Here is a 15,753-nt window from a genome sequence, read left to right as displayed (position 1 = left end):
TGCCGTGACCACATGTTTTCTTGAACCCTTCCATGGACGAGGACTCCACCCCTGCCCTGGGCAGCCTCTGCCAGGGCTTCACCACTCTCTCAGTGAAGCAATGTTTCCTGATATCCAACCTAAACCTGCCCTGGTGCAACTTGAGACTGTTTCGTTGGGTTCCATCCCATCTTGTTTATGGAATATCTGAAACCAGTTACAGTAATGCTTCCGAATTGGATGTTGTTGTCCAGGTCTCATTGCTGTTGTCTTGCGGTCAGGTACATTGGTTTCTTTCATTCCTGATGCTGGGTGTGATCATTCACAGAGGACAACTGAGGAACAAACCTGCTCCTTCTCCTCCTTGGGTTCGCAGCGGTTGGGTGTCAGTTGAGTTGTGTAACCAGCTCTTTGTGTTTCATGGATTGGATGCAATTAATACTGATTTTATACTGAGTGAAGTTAGTAAAGGACTGATTTCCATGCAAGACATTGGACTGATGGAGAGATTGAGGGATTCTTTCTTTGAAATCTGATGTTTTTCCTGTCTATAAATTAAAACTTTCTCTTCCGCAGGCGTTCCGTGTGTGCCTCCCTTCTAAGTGCAGGATGCGTTGGGTTTGGAAAGCTGACTTGTAATGGTGTTCAGGTGCAGGTATAGATTTTCCAGCTATTCTGCTGTTAGGAGATTTCTCAGTTTAAGCTCAGATTGCTTTTTTTTTCCCGGTTATATTTCTTTCTCTTTTTCTACTCTTTCCTTCTTGCATCTATCAGATAAAAGCTGTGTTGGCTGAACTTTGTGTGGCTGTCTGTACAGGCTGGGCCCTCGGCTGGTGTGCGTGGATGGGAAATCATGGGCCAAGTCGATCCCTGATGGGATGCTACTGTTATGAAAGGGATAATCTGGGCCTTTCTTCATCCTCAGACAGCTTTTTCTAATAGGATTAAGGTGGACGTTTGTGACCTGAAAGCTGTTGTTTAAAGTCTGATGCAATAATAAAAGGTGCAGAATCGAACTCTTCCAAGTAAAACAAAGCTCCCGTTACGCTGCAGATGCTCCTGGTGGTCTTTAAGGCCATTGCTATTTCATCATTATTTTCTCAATTGTGTGGTGCAAGTCTAGAAACGACCAATGTAAGTTGAATATCCAGAAGGTCATGCCTACCCGACCGGTGTGATTGACTGCCTGGGGGAGCGGGCAGCCCACCCTTTTTCTTTAACGTGAATCATGAGTTGCAGTGATTTGTGACGCGATAGTCCAGGACTTATTGCAGCCTCCACAAGTCTGGAAGTTTAAACTAGGCATAAAAAGAAGATGTATTACCAAATGTACACTGGGATTTAGGTCAAGGGCCTCGGCAGGGATGTGTTTTTCTTGATGATGTAAAACTTTTCAGTATCTTTTCTTGTAAGAAAAATTGAAATTTGATTCTTTTGAGGGAAGGAAAGTTCCTTTTTTTGCATTTAATTTTCATTACATTGAATCAAGCACAATAACTTTAAAAAAATGTTTTACAGCCATATCAAATTTAGCTGCTTTCTTCACAATAATGGAATATTTCATTAAAACTGTTTTTCCTGTAGAAATCCATTCCATAAGTGGAATTTAGCAACCGTGGGTATGGAAATAGAATGTTTGAAGATGCTATGTGCTCACAGAGATGTAGACCTTACGGATGAGCTTCCCTGCCCAGGTGCTGCCATGGTTCTCCAGGATGGGGTGGGACACAGCATTTCCTTTCTAAACCTTGTGGTTTTCCATGGCAAATCCTCAAGAGCTGAATTTGAATCTCTTTGCCAAGGTGGGGTTTGCCTGTTCCAATTTTTCCCCGGGGCAGCGAGTTGCACATGTGCAGCTTCACCGGGTGGTCCTTTGAAAGCTCAGGTCCCTCTGTGGGTTTTCTTAGCAGTAGAAAATCCAGCAAGTGCTTCTTCCTGCCTGGAAATAGCTCTGCCCCTTGGTAGCAAGGAGTATGGTTTTTTCAAGATTTGGAAGCTTGAGAGGTGGTGCTGTGCAAAGCTCATGAGGTTCTCCAATGGGTCCTTTCCAACCTTGTGATTCTGTGATTCTACAAGGCCAAGGGCGCCTGGGCTGGGGCAATGCTGAACATGGGAACGGGCTGGGGGGAGGATGGATGGAGAGCAGCCCTGAGGAGAAGGACCTGGGGTACAGGAGGATGAGAAGCTCAACAGGAGCCGACAACATGCACTCTCAGCCCAGAAACCAACCGTGTCCTGGGCTGCATCCAAAGCAGTTTTAAAAATTAGCGGTTCAGTTTATTTCCTCACTCCATCTCTCCTCGTTCCTCTCCAGGTGTTCTGCCTTGAGGCTATCGTAGCAGCGTCGGTGTAGGCTGGTTTGTCTCTACAGGAGGTGCAGCAGAAATGCTAAAGCAAGTGTATCTATGGAAGAAGTTGCAGCCAAGCCCTTTTAATGCAAGAAGGCAACATTCATTTCTTTCAGAATCATGGAACTCTTAAAGTTGAGAAATACTCAGAAAAAAAATGATTGGTTTAATGATGTTTATGACAACTTTACAGGATTTATTGCTACCGTGTAATTAAAAAGAGGATTTGTGATGTTCTGGATTAAGATAAGTTGGTGTGTAGGTCTGAACAGCAGAGATACATCATGGAAACGGCAAAGGATTGTGAACTGATCCTTTCGCTTATTGGATTCTGTGTGGAGTTCATGGTAGCGAATTATTTGTGATGAAATATTGGGATTGTATTGAGATTCTTCTATCCACTATGGAGATGCACCTGCGAGAGAGTGAGTCGTCAGGATTCATAGAATCACGGAATGGTTTGGGTTGGAAGAAGGGACCTCACAGCCCATCCAGTCCCACCCCTGCCATGGGCAGGGACACCTCCCAGTGGCTCAGGGGCTCCAAGCCCCATCCAACCTGGCCTGGAACCCCTCCAGGGATGGGGCAGCCCCCACTGCTCTGGGCACCCTGGGCCAGGGCCTCCCCACCTGAACAGCAAAACATTTCTGACTAAGATGTTATCTCAATCTCCCCTCTTTCAGCTCAAAACCATTCCCTTCACCCTCTCCCTGCCCTCCCTGATCCAGAGCCCCTCCCCAGCTTTCCTGGAGCCCCTTTCGGCACTGGAAGCTGCTCTAAGGTCTCCCCACAGCCTTCTTCTCTCCAGGCTGAACAACCCCAACTCTCTCAGCCTGTCCTCATGTGGGAGGTGCTCCAGCCCTCCCTTGTGCTGCAATTAATTCCTCAGTTTCTTACAAAGTTGAGAATTTTTCCTTCCAAGTTGCTAGTGATCCCGGCAGCTGCAGAACGAGTGAGATCCGGGCTAAGGTCAGAATGTTATAAAAGGATTTTTCTGCTCTGTTGTTCAAGAAGGTGCCGGCAGGACCACCCAGCTCTCCTGGGACAGATCCTCCGTGCCGAGGGGGTTCATAGCGCCGTGGTTAGGGGTCTGATGCATCCCTGTGGAGGATGGCTTCCCCTTGCAGAGGGCGGCTCGCGGCCCATGCAGCCAACTCATCATTTTGAAGCTCTGATCATCGCTATTTGAGGGAGACCAAGGTTTATCTGTAGTGGGAAAGTATAAAGTGATATTTCCACCTTTCTCTTCTACGAATTCCAGCTGATTAATAATGCATGAAGACGGTAGCGATAACTTACTGACTTGGCAGCTTCTGAAGCAGGAAAATGCTTTTTGGTGCCGTGGGTGTTTTCCATTGTTTGCTGTGCCTGTGGATCACGTTTGTACACAGAATGCCCTCCCCTTTCAGAGCGTTGGCAGCGTGCTTGGTGGTTAAACCCAGGAGCTATGGGTTTGTGCTCCTTGGTGTCGCTGCCTTTTATGGGTCACCGTGGGGCTGGAAGTGCTGGGACACCGCTGCCGTCCTCCTTCTTGTGTCTGGTGGGACAAAGTGATGGGCCTTGCTTTCTGTCCTTGGACACCACAGGGACCCACAGGTCTGGGGATCCTGGCTCCACCAGGGAAGGTGGGATGCATGGGTGTGCAGGAGGTGACCTGGCTCTGAGGGATGGCCCTCGCTGTCCCTGCTCTCTGTGTCTCCCTCTGCAAAACAGCATCGCGACGCTGGCAGAGCTTTTGTTGCTCCAAACCAACATGTGGGTGTTGCTATCAAAGCATACCATGAAAATGAACATTTGGAGTTGAAAAACCCAACAAAAAAGCAGGGATGGTGAGTCCTTGCATCTCACCATACTTATTTGTGCAGCAGTCTCTGAGCGGTGCCTTGGCTGAGTTGTTAAGCGAGTTGAATGCTTTGAAATCTATTGGGCTTTGCTTCTTTTCCCCTTTCTTTATCTTGAATTTTGTGTTCTCTATTCTCCACTTCCCTCCCAATAAGCCCTTGTGAGGGGGTTGGTTTCGTTTCCAAAGGAGTTCTGTCTCTGCCAACAGAGGATGAAAAACGTCTACAGGCACAGTGCTGGGAAAATAGCATTTTCATTTGTTGTGGGCACGCTTCGTGTCAGCTTCGTTATCCCTGTGCACACCAAGATGGTTGTTGAGGAGATGAGCCATTAATTCTTGCGCTTGGAGGTGAAGTCATTTTTGATAGACGTATGTATTTTTTTTTTTAAGAAAGCACATTTCAAAAATATTTGGAAGCTGCTTCGGTAAGTTAACACGGAGAAGTGCTGAATCACTGCTCCTTTTTAGCTTCAGTGATTAAATGGAGTTAGCAGAGACGCTGTGAGGTGCATGCGGATGCCTCCTTAGAAGAGCTCTAAGTGTGCACGGCTCCTGAAACCATGGGAGCGCCACAAGGTGTAGCAGCCTGCAGAGAGTTGTAGATCGTTTTGCTTTCCAGATCTTGAACGATAATCACAGCAGGAGCGTTTTGCTGCAAATTAAAGCAGCCACGTTCACTTTGCTGGCAGCATCTGCATTTATGCCCTTGAAGGACAAAAGCTTTTTGTTCTTGATTCAAACGGAGTTCAGTTTCCTTTAGTGACACTAGTGGTTCAGAAGGGCAGGCAGGGGTGGTTTCAGGTGCGTTTTGGCCTCTCTGTGGGGAGAACATAGGTTGAATAATTCTACCACTTGGCAAAGCTGTGAGCAAAGAATGATAAGTCTGGAGAAGGCTCTGGGGAGACCTTAGAGCATCTTCCAGCACTGAAAGGGGCTCCAGGAAAGCTGGGGAGGGGCTTTTTCCAAGGGCCTGGAGTGATAGGACGAGCGGGAATGGCTTCGAATTGGAAGGGGGAAGACTTAGATCAGACGTTAGGAAGGAATTCTTCCCAATGAGGGTGGGGAGGCTCTGGCCCAGGGTGCCCAGAGCAGTGGGGGCTGCCCCATCCCTGGAGGGGTTCCAGGCCAGGTTGGATGGGGCTTGGAGCCCCTGAGCCAGTGGGAGGTGTCCCTGCCCATGGCAGGGGTGGCACTGGATGGGCTTTGAGATCCCTTCCAACCCAAACCGTTCCATGACTCTGTGACCACAGCCAAAGCGAATAACTCCTCCTTGTTGCGGCACGTAAAGATGCTGTCTCTGCTCAAAGGGAAGGGTAAAAAAGATATATCAAATAATACTGTAAAATGTTCTTTGCTCAAGTGAAGCATAAACCAGAACTGCAGGAAAACACTTCCATGCTTAGAATTGTAGTATTTGTTGAAATCCTTTTATGTCAGTGTCTGCAGCAAGTGCTGGTGTCCTGTTTGCTTAGGAAGTCATTGATTTCTTCTTAAAAAGTCCTTAGTCTCCGTCCTCTGCATTTTGTAGGAAGAGGGTTGTTCATCTAGCATTTTTGATTGCAAAAGTAAATGATTTAATGACTCTTCCGCCAGCAGAGAAGCCTTCCCAAGTGACCATCTTTAGGATATTAACCACCAATTTTAGTCCAAGTAATACCAACGCTAAAGATGGGAAATGAATGCCATGACAGAAAAATCAAACCGAGATCTCTTTGTTGGGATAAACTGTTGATATTGGAATATGGTGTAGAAGTGAGGAGCTTGAAGGTCAGCGTGAGCATCCGTAGGGGCGATCTGAGCAGTACCTCGTGTGTGAGCTGCCTTCTGCAGGTCTAGAGGCACGAGAGGGTCCGTGAGAGGAGGAGCAGGTAGTGGTTATCACTGAAGACAAATTAATCAGTCCCAACGCTGATTTAAACGATGAGTGTATAATGATGTAAAAATACAGGTGTTTCTTGTTCTTTGTTGGTTGAAGTAATGAGGAGCTGGGAGGGAAACCAACCCCTTCTGCTGAGCTGCACGCTGAGGCTGGGGGAGGGAGCGGATGAGGATTCTGTTGGGTTTCGTTGAGCTGTTGCTTTAAAGTAATGATCATAATTATCTGTATACGTGGGGTGTTTCTTTTCTTCTCACATCCTGTTTCCTGAAGAGGCAGTGTCTTGTTTGGGTTCGTGTGCTCGGCTGACATGATGCTGCAATTGCCTTTCAAATTAAATATTGCCTGTACAAAACATTTCTCACCACTACTCTCTAATAACGTGTGAAGGATACTTTGTCAGGGTTGAGAAACTGTATTTCCCGGGATGGATTTATTTTGGCACTGAAGGCTGATTGATTATTTACCTACAGGGACAGGATTTTGCTGTCACATGCCTGGTAGTTAGAGAAAAAATAAGAGAAGTTGGTTAGAATTAGTTTAATATACATCATCTTTAGATATTTTCAGTAGCTATAAAAGTGTTTTCCAACCCTTTTGCTCGTGGAGAGCCTGGTGTGATGCTTTTGATGTTACTAGTCGCATAGTCACTTACCGTCACTGTGATTGCAGCCAAAAGCGAACAAATTGGGGATTTAAATCACCTTAGGAAGGAGCTGGGTATAAATTCAGATCCAGATAGAAGTGAAACCTCACCCTGGAGCACAGAGAGGATTGTGATGCATTATTGCTTTATTTAACATTCCTTGCTGGATGCCAGACCTGTGGATCCCTGGTGGGGAGGAAGGAAGCTGCCGCCCACGTGCTGACCGTTGGCTTTTGCTCTCTTGTGTTGCAGCTGTCATTTCTCGAAACCAAGAGGGACCTGGAGAGATGGGAAAGGCTGTGCTCATTCCGAAGGATGACCAGGAGAAGATGAAAGAGCTTTTCAAAATCAACCAGTTTAACCTCATGGCCAGTGACTTGATTGCTCTGAACCGGAGCTTGCCCGACGTCAGACTGGATGGGTGAGTGCCTGGTGCATCCGGGAGCTGCCACATGGCACCCGCTCCAGCCTGTGTCCTAAGGCTGATTCCTGTGTGCTGTTAGCAGTGGCTGTCCAAGGAATCATGGAATGGTTTAGGATGGAAGGGACCTCAAAGCTCATCCAGTGCCACCCCTGCCATGGGCAGGGACACCTCCCAGTGGCTCAGGGGCTCCAAGCCCCATCCAACCTGGCCTGGAACCCCTCCAGGGATGGGGCAGCCACCACTTCCCGGAGTAACAGGGCTTTAGGGTCCCTTCCAACCCAAACCGTTCCATGATTCTGTCATCTCCAAACTGCCCAAGCAGCAGGCAGTTCAGCGTTACAGCTCCTCTCTTGCACACAGCACCTTTGCAACTCACAGAGGAGCGAGAACCGAGCGTTGCATGCGCTGGAGCAAAGTGACACTTGGAAAGCCTCTTGATCTGTTCCTTCTTTCCCCAGCAGCAGCCCTTGAAAAAAGAGCGTGTATGGAAGAAACCAGTGAGGTGTTAGACTTCATGAATAGCTCTGCTCAGTCTGAGGGAGACAAACGATTTAATACTGAGAGAAGTCTCCCTAAATGCGTTTTCTTGATGAAAAGCAGTTTCCTACCCTTTGTTGAAGGGACAGAAAGTTATCATGAGATTTAGGAAAACACTGATTTTCTCATTTTCCTCTTCAGACAGACGCTCTCTGTACGTATTGTGTCTTTAGGGAGTATTAAATTGTTCTGAAAGCCAATTTATGATGCTTTGCTGTTAGGGAAGAATATGATTTTATGGTTAATGTATGTAATGTGTGACAGAAAGACGTAGTTTTATTGACACGAGGGACAGAATCATCCGATTTGCACTGGGTGTCTTAACTCACTGTGCCTTTAACATTATAAATGCAAGCTTTTCTTGCAGGATTTTTTTCTGGGGCAAAATTAGATGAACAGAAGAATGGAAACCTAAAAACGTTCTTGCTGGCCATGATGCCTAGTGGGAAATCTGTAATAACCTGGGTGGCTGTGGATGCTGCTGTGCTCTGAGGGATCAGGGGGTGATGAACAGATCAGTGTTATCTAGGTGTACGACCCCTCCCTGGAGGGGTTCCAGGCCAGGTTGGGTGGAGGTTGGAGCGACCTGATCCCGTGGGAGGTGTCCCTGCCCATGGCAGGGGTGGAACTGGATGGGCCTTGAGGTCCCTTCCAGTCCAAACTGTTGTATGATTCCGTGAGTTGTGGGAAGACAAGGAAAGCTGGATTAGTTGCTGGCTAATGGGAAATTCTCTTTTGGTGGGGTGAAATAAGGCATCTGTCTCTTGTCTTGTCCTGCTCACAAACAGGGACATTTGTGAGTAGACCTGATGTGACGTCCTCATCTCCCCGAGGTCAAGGAGAGTTTGTTCTGCCTTCTGTGGGAATGTGTTCTCTCCTCAGGAGACCACAACACCCACCTCTGTGTGCTATGACGAAACAGCATGGCTGAGTCCCATCCATCTCTCCTCCTGTCTTGATGTTGTAATTCCAGCTATTGAATACAACCGTCACACTCACAGTTTAACTTGGTTCCCATCGCATCTAGAGTTGTCTACCAACGCATCGCCTGAGTTCTAGTGGTAACGGCCAGCTTGAAGATTTTAATCAGCGTCAGATCTAATTTAAAGTACCTATCGATTAAACCTTAAACCCAATTTAACTCAACACAGAAGTGTTTAATTTTATTTCTAAGTATTTTCTCCAGCAGGGGAAGAAATCCATCTTCGATCATTTCTGGATGAGCAAGGTTGCAAGTGCTGTTCTGCAAACAGCTCAACCTTTATAATTGGATTTTCTTACTGAAATTGAGGTTGAAGCTAGCTTTGTGTTGTGTTTGCGTGTGTGATGTGCTGATGAGCACACATTTCTGATCAGAAACAAACTCGCATTATGATTTACTAAAGAGTAATTGTGGCATAACCTCAGAGCTGTGGTTTTATGTGGGCTTCTTCAAAGCCAGAACCTTGACAGGTGCTCCCAGGATGTGGAAAAAGGCTCTGGAAGAAGGAGTTTAGAAGTGTCCATCACTGCCTGTGGAAATATCCTCGTGGAACAGCTGTGAAAATCCTTTAGTGCCTCCAGCTCTGTGTTACAGGGCAGGGAGATCTGGTTAGCTTGGTTTTGGTGAGCCTGTTATTTGTTCTCCATGCAATTTAGCCCTGCTAAGGAAGGATAAATGGTTTTCTTTTGTGATTGCATCATGGAATAGGTTTGGGTTGGAAGGGGTCTTAAAGCCCATCCAGTTCCAACCTCCTGCCATGGGCAGGGACACCTCCCACTGGACCAGGGGATGAAAGCCCCATCCAACCTGGCCTGGAACCCCTCCAGGGATGGGGCAGCCCCCACTGCTCTGGGCACCCTGGGCCAGGGCCTCCCCACCCTCACGGGAGAACACTTCTGCCTAAGATCTCATCTCTATCTTCACTCTTTCAGCTCAAAAGCATTCCCTTTGTCCTGTCCCTGCCCTCCCTGATCCAGAGCCCCTCCCCAGCTTTCCTGGAGCCCCTTTCAGCACTGGAAGCTGCTCTAAGATCTCTCCGCAGCCTTCTCCTCTCCAGGCTGAACAACCCCAACTCTCTCAGCCTGTCCTCATAGCAGAGGGGCTCCAGCCCTTGGATCATCTCCATGGCCTCCTCTGGACTTGCTCCAATAGCTCCATTTCCTTCTTATGTTGGCAACTCCAGAACTGGACACAGGGCTCCAGGTGGGTCTCACAGAGCGGAGCAGAGGGGCAGAATCCCTTCCCTCCCTGCTGGCCCCACTGCTCTGGGTGCAGCTGAGGATTGTGGTGGTTTCTGGGCTGTGAGCACACCTTGTTGGCTCCTGTTGAGCTTCTCCTCCCTCAGCACCCCAAGCCCTGCTCCTCAGGGCTGCTCTCCGGTGGCACCTCTCTGCTGTTAGCTCTGCAACAGTTGTGTCAACAGGCATGCGTGGTTTTTGTTTAATTCAAGGAATAAGCATTTTCACTGTGGGAGTGATGGTCCCAGACCTGAGTCATACCAGTGACCAGAGCAGACGTCAGCCGTGTTGCACTCACTCACCATTTCACCCGCTCCAGTCCCTTGTCACCTGGGCACAGTTTCCACCTCCAGAACAGTTGCTTTTGTAAAATCTGATCCTCAGGTGGTCACTGTCCTCCTGTGGGTAAAACCTTCCATGGAAGGAGGAAGGAAGGAGTGAATGTTCTGTAAGAAATAAACCACACTGCAACACAAAATAGACCTTGAGCTTCTGCCCTGAAATGTTTCTCGTCCTTAAGGTTGGGTAGGGTTCTGCTGTCCCATCATACTTCACGTTTCCCTTGCAGCCAAAGTGGCTGGAATCATCCTAGAGCCCAGGTAACTTAAGCTATTGTGTCTATGTTGTGCTCTTGGCTTTAGAGGGAGCCCAAAACTCGTACAAAACCTGTGTGATGGGTAAAGCACAAATATCAACAACCCCCAAAATACATCTGAAAACCTCAGGAGATCTCATTACCCGTCTCGGAGCTGGGATTGCGTGTGCCTGTGGATGGCAGTGCTGATGCCTTGTTAACATCTCGCCCTTGGCCTCCGCTTTGCTAAACCAGCTTTCTCCGGTGCAAGGAGGTTTCCAGAAATCCCAGAAAACAGGGAAAAAGTGTTGTGGAGCTGCTCCTCTCGGAGACTCCGTCTGGTTTTGTGACCCTGCGTGTTGTGAAGGTCAGCACAGGGCTTGCATCCAGCCCAGCCCCTTGGCGGGCTGAGTGCTGCAGGAACAGGTTATAAACCACGTACAGGAGGGTTTAATGGTGTAATGGAGATAAACCACCAGCAATTACATTTTCTATTGAAATCATATGATGCAAGTTAGGAAAAGCGAGTTGATTTAATTTAGCGATGCGGTGAGTGGATGGGATATCAACAAATCCCCGTACGTCGCTTGGTGCATCCAGGGAACTCGGTGAGCAGACCCACGGAATGAGCTGATCACGGAATAACCCTCCTCTGGAGTGGACAATCCTGCCATGGGAGTGTCTGAAACCAAGGAAGGAGGGGCAGCACGGTGCTGTGGTGTGGAGACAGGCAAGCGTAATCGCAGAGAAGGGTTCTTCGCTAGATGGTGCGGTACCTGATGTGGAGTCATGATGGAAATTGTTGTGGAGCTGGGGAGGGATTTTTTCCAAGGGCAGAGGGTGATAGGATGGGGGAAGTGGCTGTAAATTGAAAGGGAGAAGATTTAGATTAGACATTAGGAAGAGATTCTTCCTGATAAGGGTGGAAGGCCCTGGCCCAGGATGCCCAGAGCAGTGGGGGCTGCCCCATCCCTGGAGGGGTTCCAGGCCAGGTTGGATGGGGCTTGGAGCCAGTGGGAGGTGTCCCTGCCCATGGCAGGGAGTGGAACTGGATGGGCTTTGAGGTCCCTTCCGACCCATTCTATGAAGGTGACGATGAACACTGTGTTTCTTGACGTTCCGTGTGCACTGGGAAATGAGTTAACTGCAAACAAGGATATTTCCTTCTCTCCTTGTCTCATTTCGCTGCTGATGTGCAATTTTAAACACAATCTTATGCAGTGGTTGTTCTCCCATGTCCAAAGCTGTGTTTTAACGTAATTAAAATGGTTGTTGTGAAATAGGGGAGAAGTGGGATTTATTACAGCTTTGTACGTACTTTGAAGTGTGATGTTAACCTGAGCTTTGTACTGTGGCCTTTCTGCTTTTCGGTGTGTGATATCTGACTTCCAGAAGCCAGGGCTGACACGAGACGCCATCCAAGGACAATTATGGGTGCGAGGAAAACTGTCACTGCCTTGGAGATGAATGCAGAATGTCCTTGTTTGGCCATAGGGTCCTGCTGGGCTCTCACCCCTTGAGGCACCTCTCAGCAAGCAGGGGGGGTGCTAATTAGTAAAGGGCTTTATTTATTTGCCTGAACTGTGCCTCTAAATTATAATTGATGGATTCGATAATTGATTAGGTAGTTGTATCATTAATTACATTGCTGAAATTATGAAGGTGGGGTGGCTACCTGCAAACATCAGTGGTTGTCACCATAATGATGTTGAAACTGGTGTGTGTCTGTCTGTAAAGTATGAGCGCTGGGCTCTCTCTTCAGATCTGGTGACCAGCGACCTATGGATATAGGTCATTGTGGCACCATGGGTCACCGTGAATGTTTTTATTCACGATGGGTGCCAGAGGCTGCCCAGGGCAGGGGTGGAGTCCCCATCCTTGGAGGGGTTCAAAAAACATGTAGCCATGGCATTCTGGGACACGGTTTAGCAGGCACAGTGAGGCTGGGCTGATGGTTGGACTGGATAAGCTTAGAGGGCTTTTCCAACATTAATGAGTCCGTGATATAAATCAGTGATATTCTGTATTCCTCTGTGTTCTCTCCTCACCTCGTATTTTGAAAGCTGTGGTCACAATGTTGTTTCATCTCTCTTTCTTTAAATGCCAGTAAGGCAGAAGAAAAGGTTAAAGAGAGTTGTGCTGTGGGAGATGATGTTTAAGAAAGAAGCAGTGTGGACAGGCTGACTTTTCTTTGGGGACCTTCTTCTTTTGTTCTTATGACCCTTGCTTGGGGAGGTCTCCATGAGGAGGTGTCTGCTCCAGGAGATGTGCTGCGTTGGGACTGTTTGACGTCAAATAGCACAGGCAGAAGTGAACCCAGTGTGCCTGGGTCACACTCCGAGAACGCAGGGGATGCAAATCATGGTGTCATAAAATACTTCGGGTTGGAAAGGACCTCCAAAGCCCATCCAGCTCCACCTCCTGCCATGGGCAGGAACACCTGCCACTGGATCAGGGGCTCCAAGCCCCATCCAACCTGGCCTGGAACCCCTCCAGGGATGGGGCAGCCCCCACTGCTCTGGGCAACCCAAAGAAACAAAAATAGACCTTTTGTGACTTGGTCTGAAATCTTTTACATTTAAAGGATGATGGCAATATTATACCATTTTCTGGGGCTTTTTATCCTTTGGAGAAAAAACGCATACAGACACAGCAAAACTTACTAAAAATCTTTTATTTTTCTTTGGAAATAAGAGCTGAAAACTACCAATTATGAGCAGGGATTTGAAAAAAAGAAGGAAAAGGAAATGTTAGAATCTTTCGTAGTAAGACAATAGCTTTAATTTGCTTCTACATCAGGAGGGTTTGCTCTCTGGTGGTCACTTTGCCTCAACTTCTACATTTTCAGGTAAAATAATTGAAATATATTTATAATATATAATGTGTCAGGTGAAATAATAACAGGTGAAATTATTGATGCCTTGTTCTTCCATTGAATGGGCAGATAGAGTGTTCTCAAGAAGAGTAGTGTTCTTCTTGAGAAGCCACCAGAGATGGGAAGGTTTTGGATGCCTGTGTCCTTCAAACCATACCATTTGGGATTTGTCACAGTAAAAAGACCTCCTTGGCCTTGCTGTAACAACTTGGTGCACGTTACGATTGCCCCACGTCCTGCATGCAGCTGAAGGGTTTCTGTTGGCATTTTCAGGCTGTGTTGGTGCTGAGCTCCTGGATGCTGATTTCGTGGTGTTTCAAGTGAGAGCAGGGGGAGCTGGAGCTCGAGGGAGCCGTGAACACAGCGGCGTACACTCCTCTGGGTGCTCTGCTGTGTCATCTTACTGAGAAAGCAGGATTTGAAATTCCTTCTGCCTTTGGGCTTCTGGTTTGGGAGCTTAAAGTGATCCATAACAGCTTGAAGCGTGTCCTGCTCAACGGGCTTAAAGCTGCTTTTCCAGGCTGTCCCCATTGGTAGAGTTCTTCAGGAATTTCCTAAATAATAATTCCCCTTTTCTTCTGGTTTTTTTTTCTTGCTGTATTTTTTGGCAGGTGCAAGACGAAGATCTACCCTGACGAGCTGCCCAACACCAGCGTGGTCATCGTGTTCCACAACGAAGCCTGGAGCACTCTGCTCCGCACCGTGTACAGCGTTATCAACCGCTCGCCGCCCCGCCTGCTTTCCGAGATCATCCTGGTGGACGATGCCAGCGAGAGAGGTGCGTTGGGCAGAGAGGAGTCCTGGACCACTGGTGGTCTAGTGCTGAGTTTAGGGGATGCTGCAGGAAGGGCTGAGCAGAATCAAGGCTGAACCAGACCTGCGCCTCTCACTGAGCTCTCCGGTCGCTGCCTGCGCCAGCAGCAAAGGGACTTTGTGTTTCATGTTTTCCTCACTATCCTCACAAAGCCAGTTCCCATGTATTTGTGGTTCGTTTCTTTTGGTCTTGGCTTTACTCTTCTTCTGGTTTTGTTTAAACCTCAGGTTTTAGAAAGAAAACTGCATGTGGAACTGCTGTTACCTGGGAAAGGAATCACATTCCATTGTGTAAATGGAATTGATGGAATGATAATTTGCAGCCAAGCCATCCGTCATTTCTGCCCTGTGCAGCATCAGCTTCACTCTGGTTACTCTCCTGGATTTCCCTGCTTCCAAAACTCATAGAATCATGGAGTGGTTTTGAGTTGGAAGGGACCTCAACGCCCATCCAGTGCCACCCCTGCCATGGGCAGGGACACCTCCCACTGGCTCAGGGGCTCCAAGCCCCATCCAACCTGGCCTGGAACCCCTCCAGGGATGGGGCAGAAACCACTGCTCTGGGCACTCTGGGCCAGGGCCTCCCCGCCTGAACAGCAAAACATTTCTGCCTAATGTCTATTCTAAACCTTCTCCTTCCAATTTAAAGCCATTCTCCCTCCTCCTATCACTCCAGGCCCTTGGAAAGAGCCCCTCCCCAGCTTTCCTGGAGCCCCTTTCAGCACTGGAAGCTGCTCTAAGGTCTCCCTACAGCCTTCTCCTCTCCAGGCTGAACAACCCCAACTCTCCCAGCCTGTCCTCATAGCAGAGGTGCTCCAGCCCTCAGATTGTCTTTGTGGCTCCCTCTGGACTTGCTCCAAAAGCTCCAGAGCTCCAGAGGGGATTCCAGAGCTGCACACAGGCTCCAGGTGGGTCTCACCAGAGCAGAGCAGAGGGACAGAATCCCCTGCCTCACCCTGGTTTCTCGGTTGTGAGCACAGTTTGCTGGCTCACGTTGAGCTTCTCACCCCCCAGCACCCCAAGTCTTTCTCCTGGGGCTGCTGTCAATCATGTTGACCCCCAGCCCGTGTTGAAATGGTGGATAAACTCCGCATGGATCCAGATGTATTGCCCATGTTCCCGTGTGGCAGCCCTTGGAGGACCAGTTCTGCAGCAGAATCTCTGCCGTTATCCTTGGAGTCCTGTATCTACTTAAAAATAATGGTTTCCTTCTGTTTTGTTTGTTCATATTCTCTTTGGCAGAGTTTTTGAAGGCCTCCTTAGAGAATTATGTGAAAAACCTGGAAGTCTCCATAAAGATCATTCGAATGGAGCAGAGGTCAGGGCTGATCCGTGCGCGGCTCCGAGGGGCAGCGGCCTCCAAAGGGCAAGTGATCACATTCCTGGACGCGCACTGCGAGTGCACGCTGGGCTGGCTGGAGCCACTGCTGGCCAGGATAAAGGAGGACAGGTGAGGGTGGCAGGGGACCGTCCTGCCTCCAGGCCATCCCTGGAGTCCCCGCGCTGCTGGAGGGAAATGATGGAAAGCACTTCTTGGCCTGAAATGAACATTGAATCTTTTCTAGGCTTATCAGGAAATGGAGTTTTCTCTAATGTTTGTATCAAAATCTGATTTCTG

At 48.3% G+C, this 15,753-nt stretch overlaps 1 protein-coding gene across 12 annotated transcripts in view; it reads left to right on the top strand.

Annotated features, from left to right (window-relative positions):
* The window catches only part of GALNT13 (polypeptide N-acetylgalactosaminyltransferase 13), a 101,532-nt gene that overhangs the window by 32,747 nt on the left and 53,032 nt on the right, over positions 1-15,753 (top strand). For all 12 annotated transcript variants that reach the window (XR_008450396.1, XR_008450397.1, XM_054070108.1 and 9 more), the window contains 3 exons: positions 6,945-7,113; positions 13,934-14,100; positions 15,378-15,585. Coding sequence is in view for 10 of the 12 variants with exons in the window: in XM_054070108.1 (XP_053926083.1) it covers positions 6,945-7,113; positions 13,934-14,100; positions 15,378-15,585 (544 nt within the window). In the remaining 2 variants the exon portion in view is untranslated. The remainder of the gene's footprint in view (positions 1-6,944; positions 7,114-13,933; positions 14,101-15,377; positions 15,586-15,753) is intronic.

The sequence above is a fragment of the Cuculus canorus genome, chromosome 6 (assembly GCF_017976375.1).
Source record: "Cuculus canorus isolate bCucCan1 chromosome 6, bCucCan1.pri, whole genome shotgun sequence".
Lineage (NCBI taxonomy): Eukaryota > Metazoa > Chordata > Aves > Cuculiformes > Cuculidae > Cuculus > Cuculus canorus.
The sequence above is the reverse complement of the archived record's forward strand: the minus strand, read 5'-3'. Positions and strand labels throughout refer to the sequence as shown.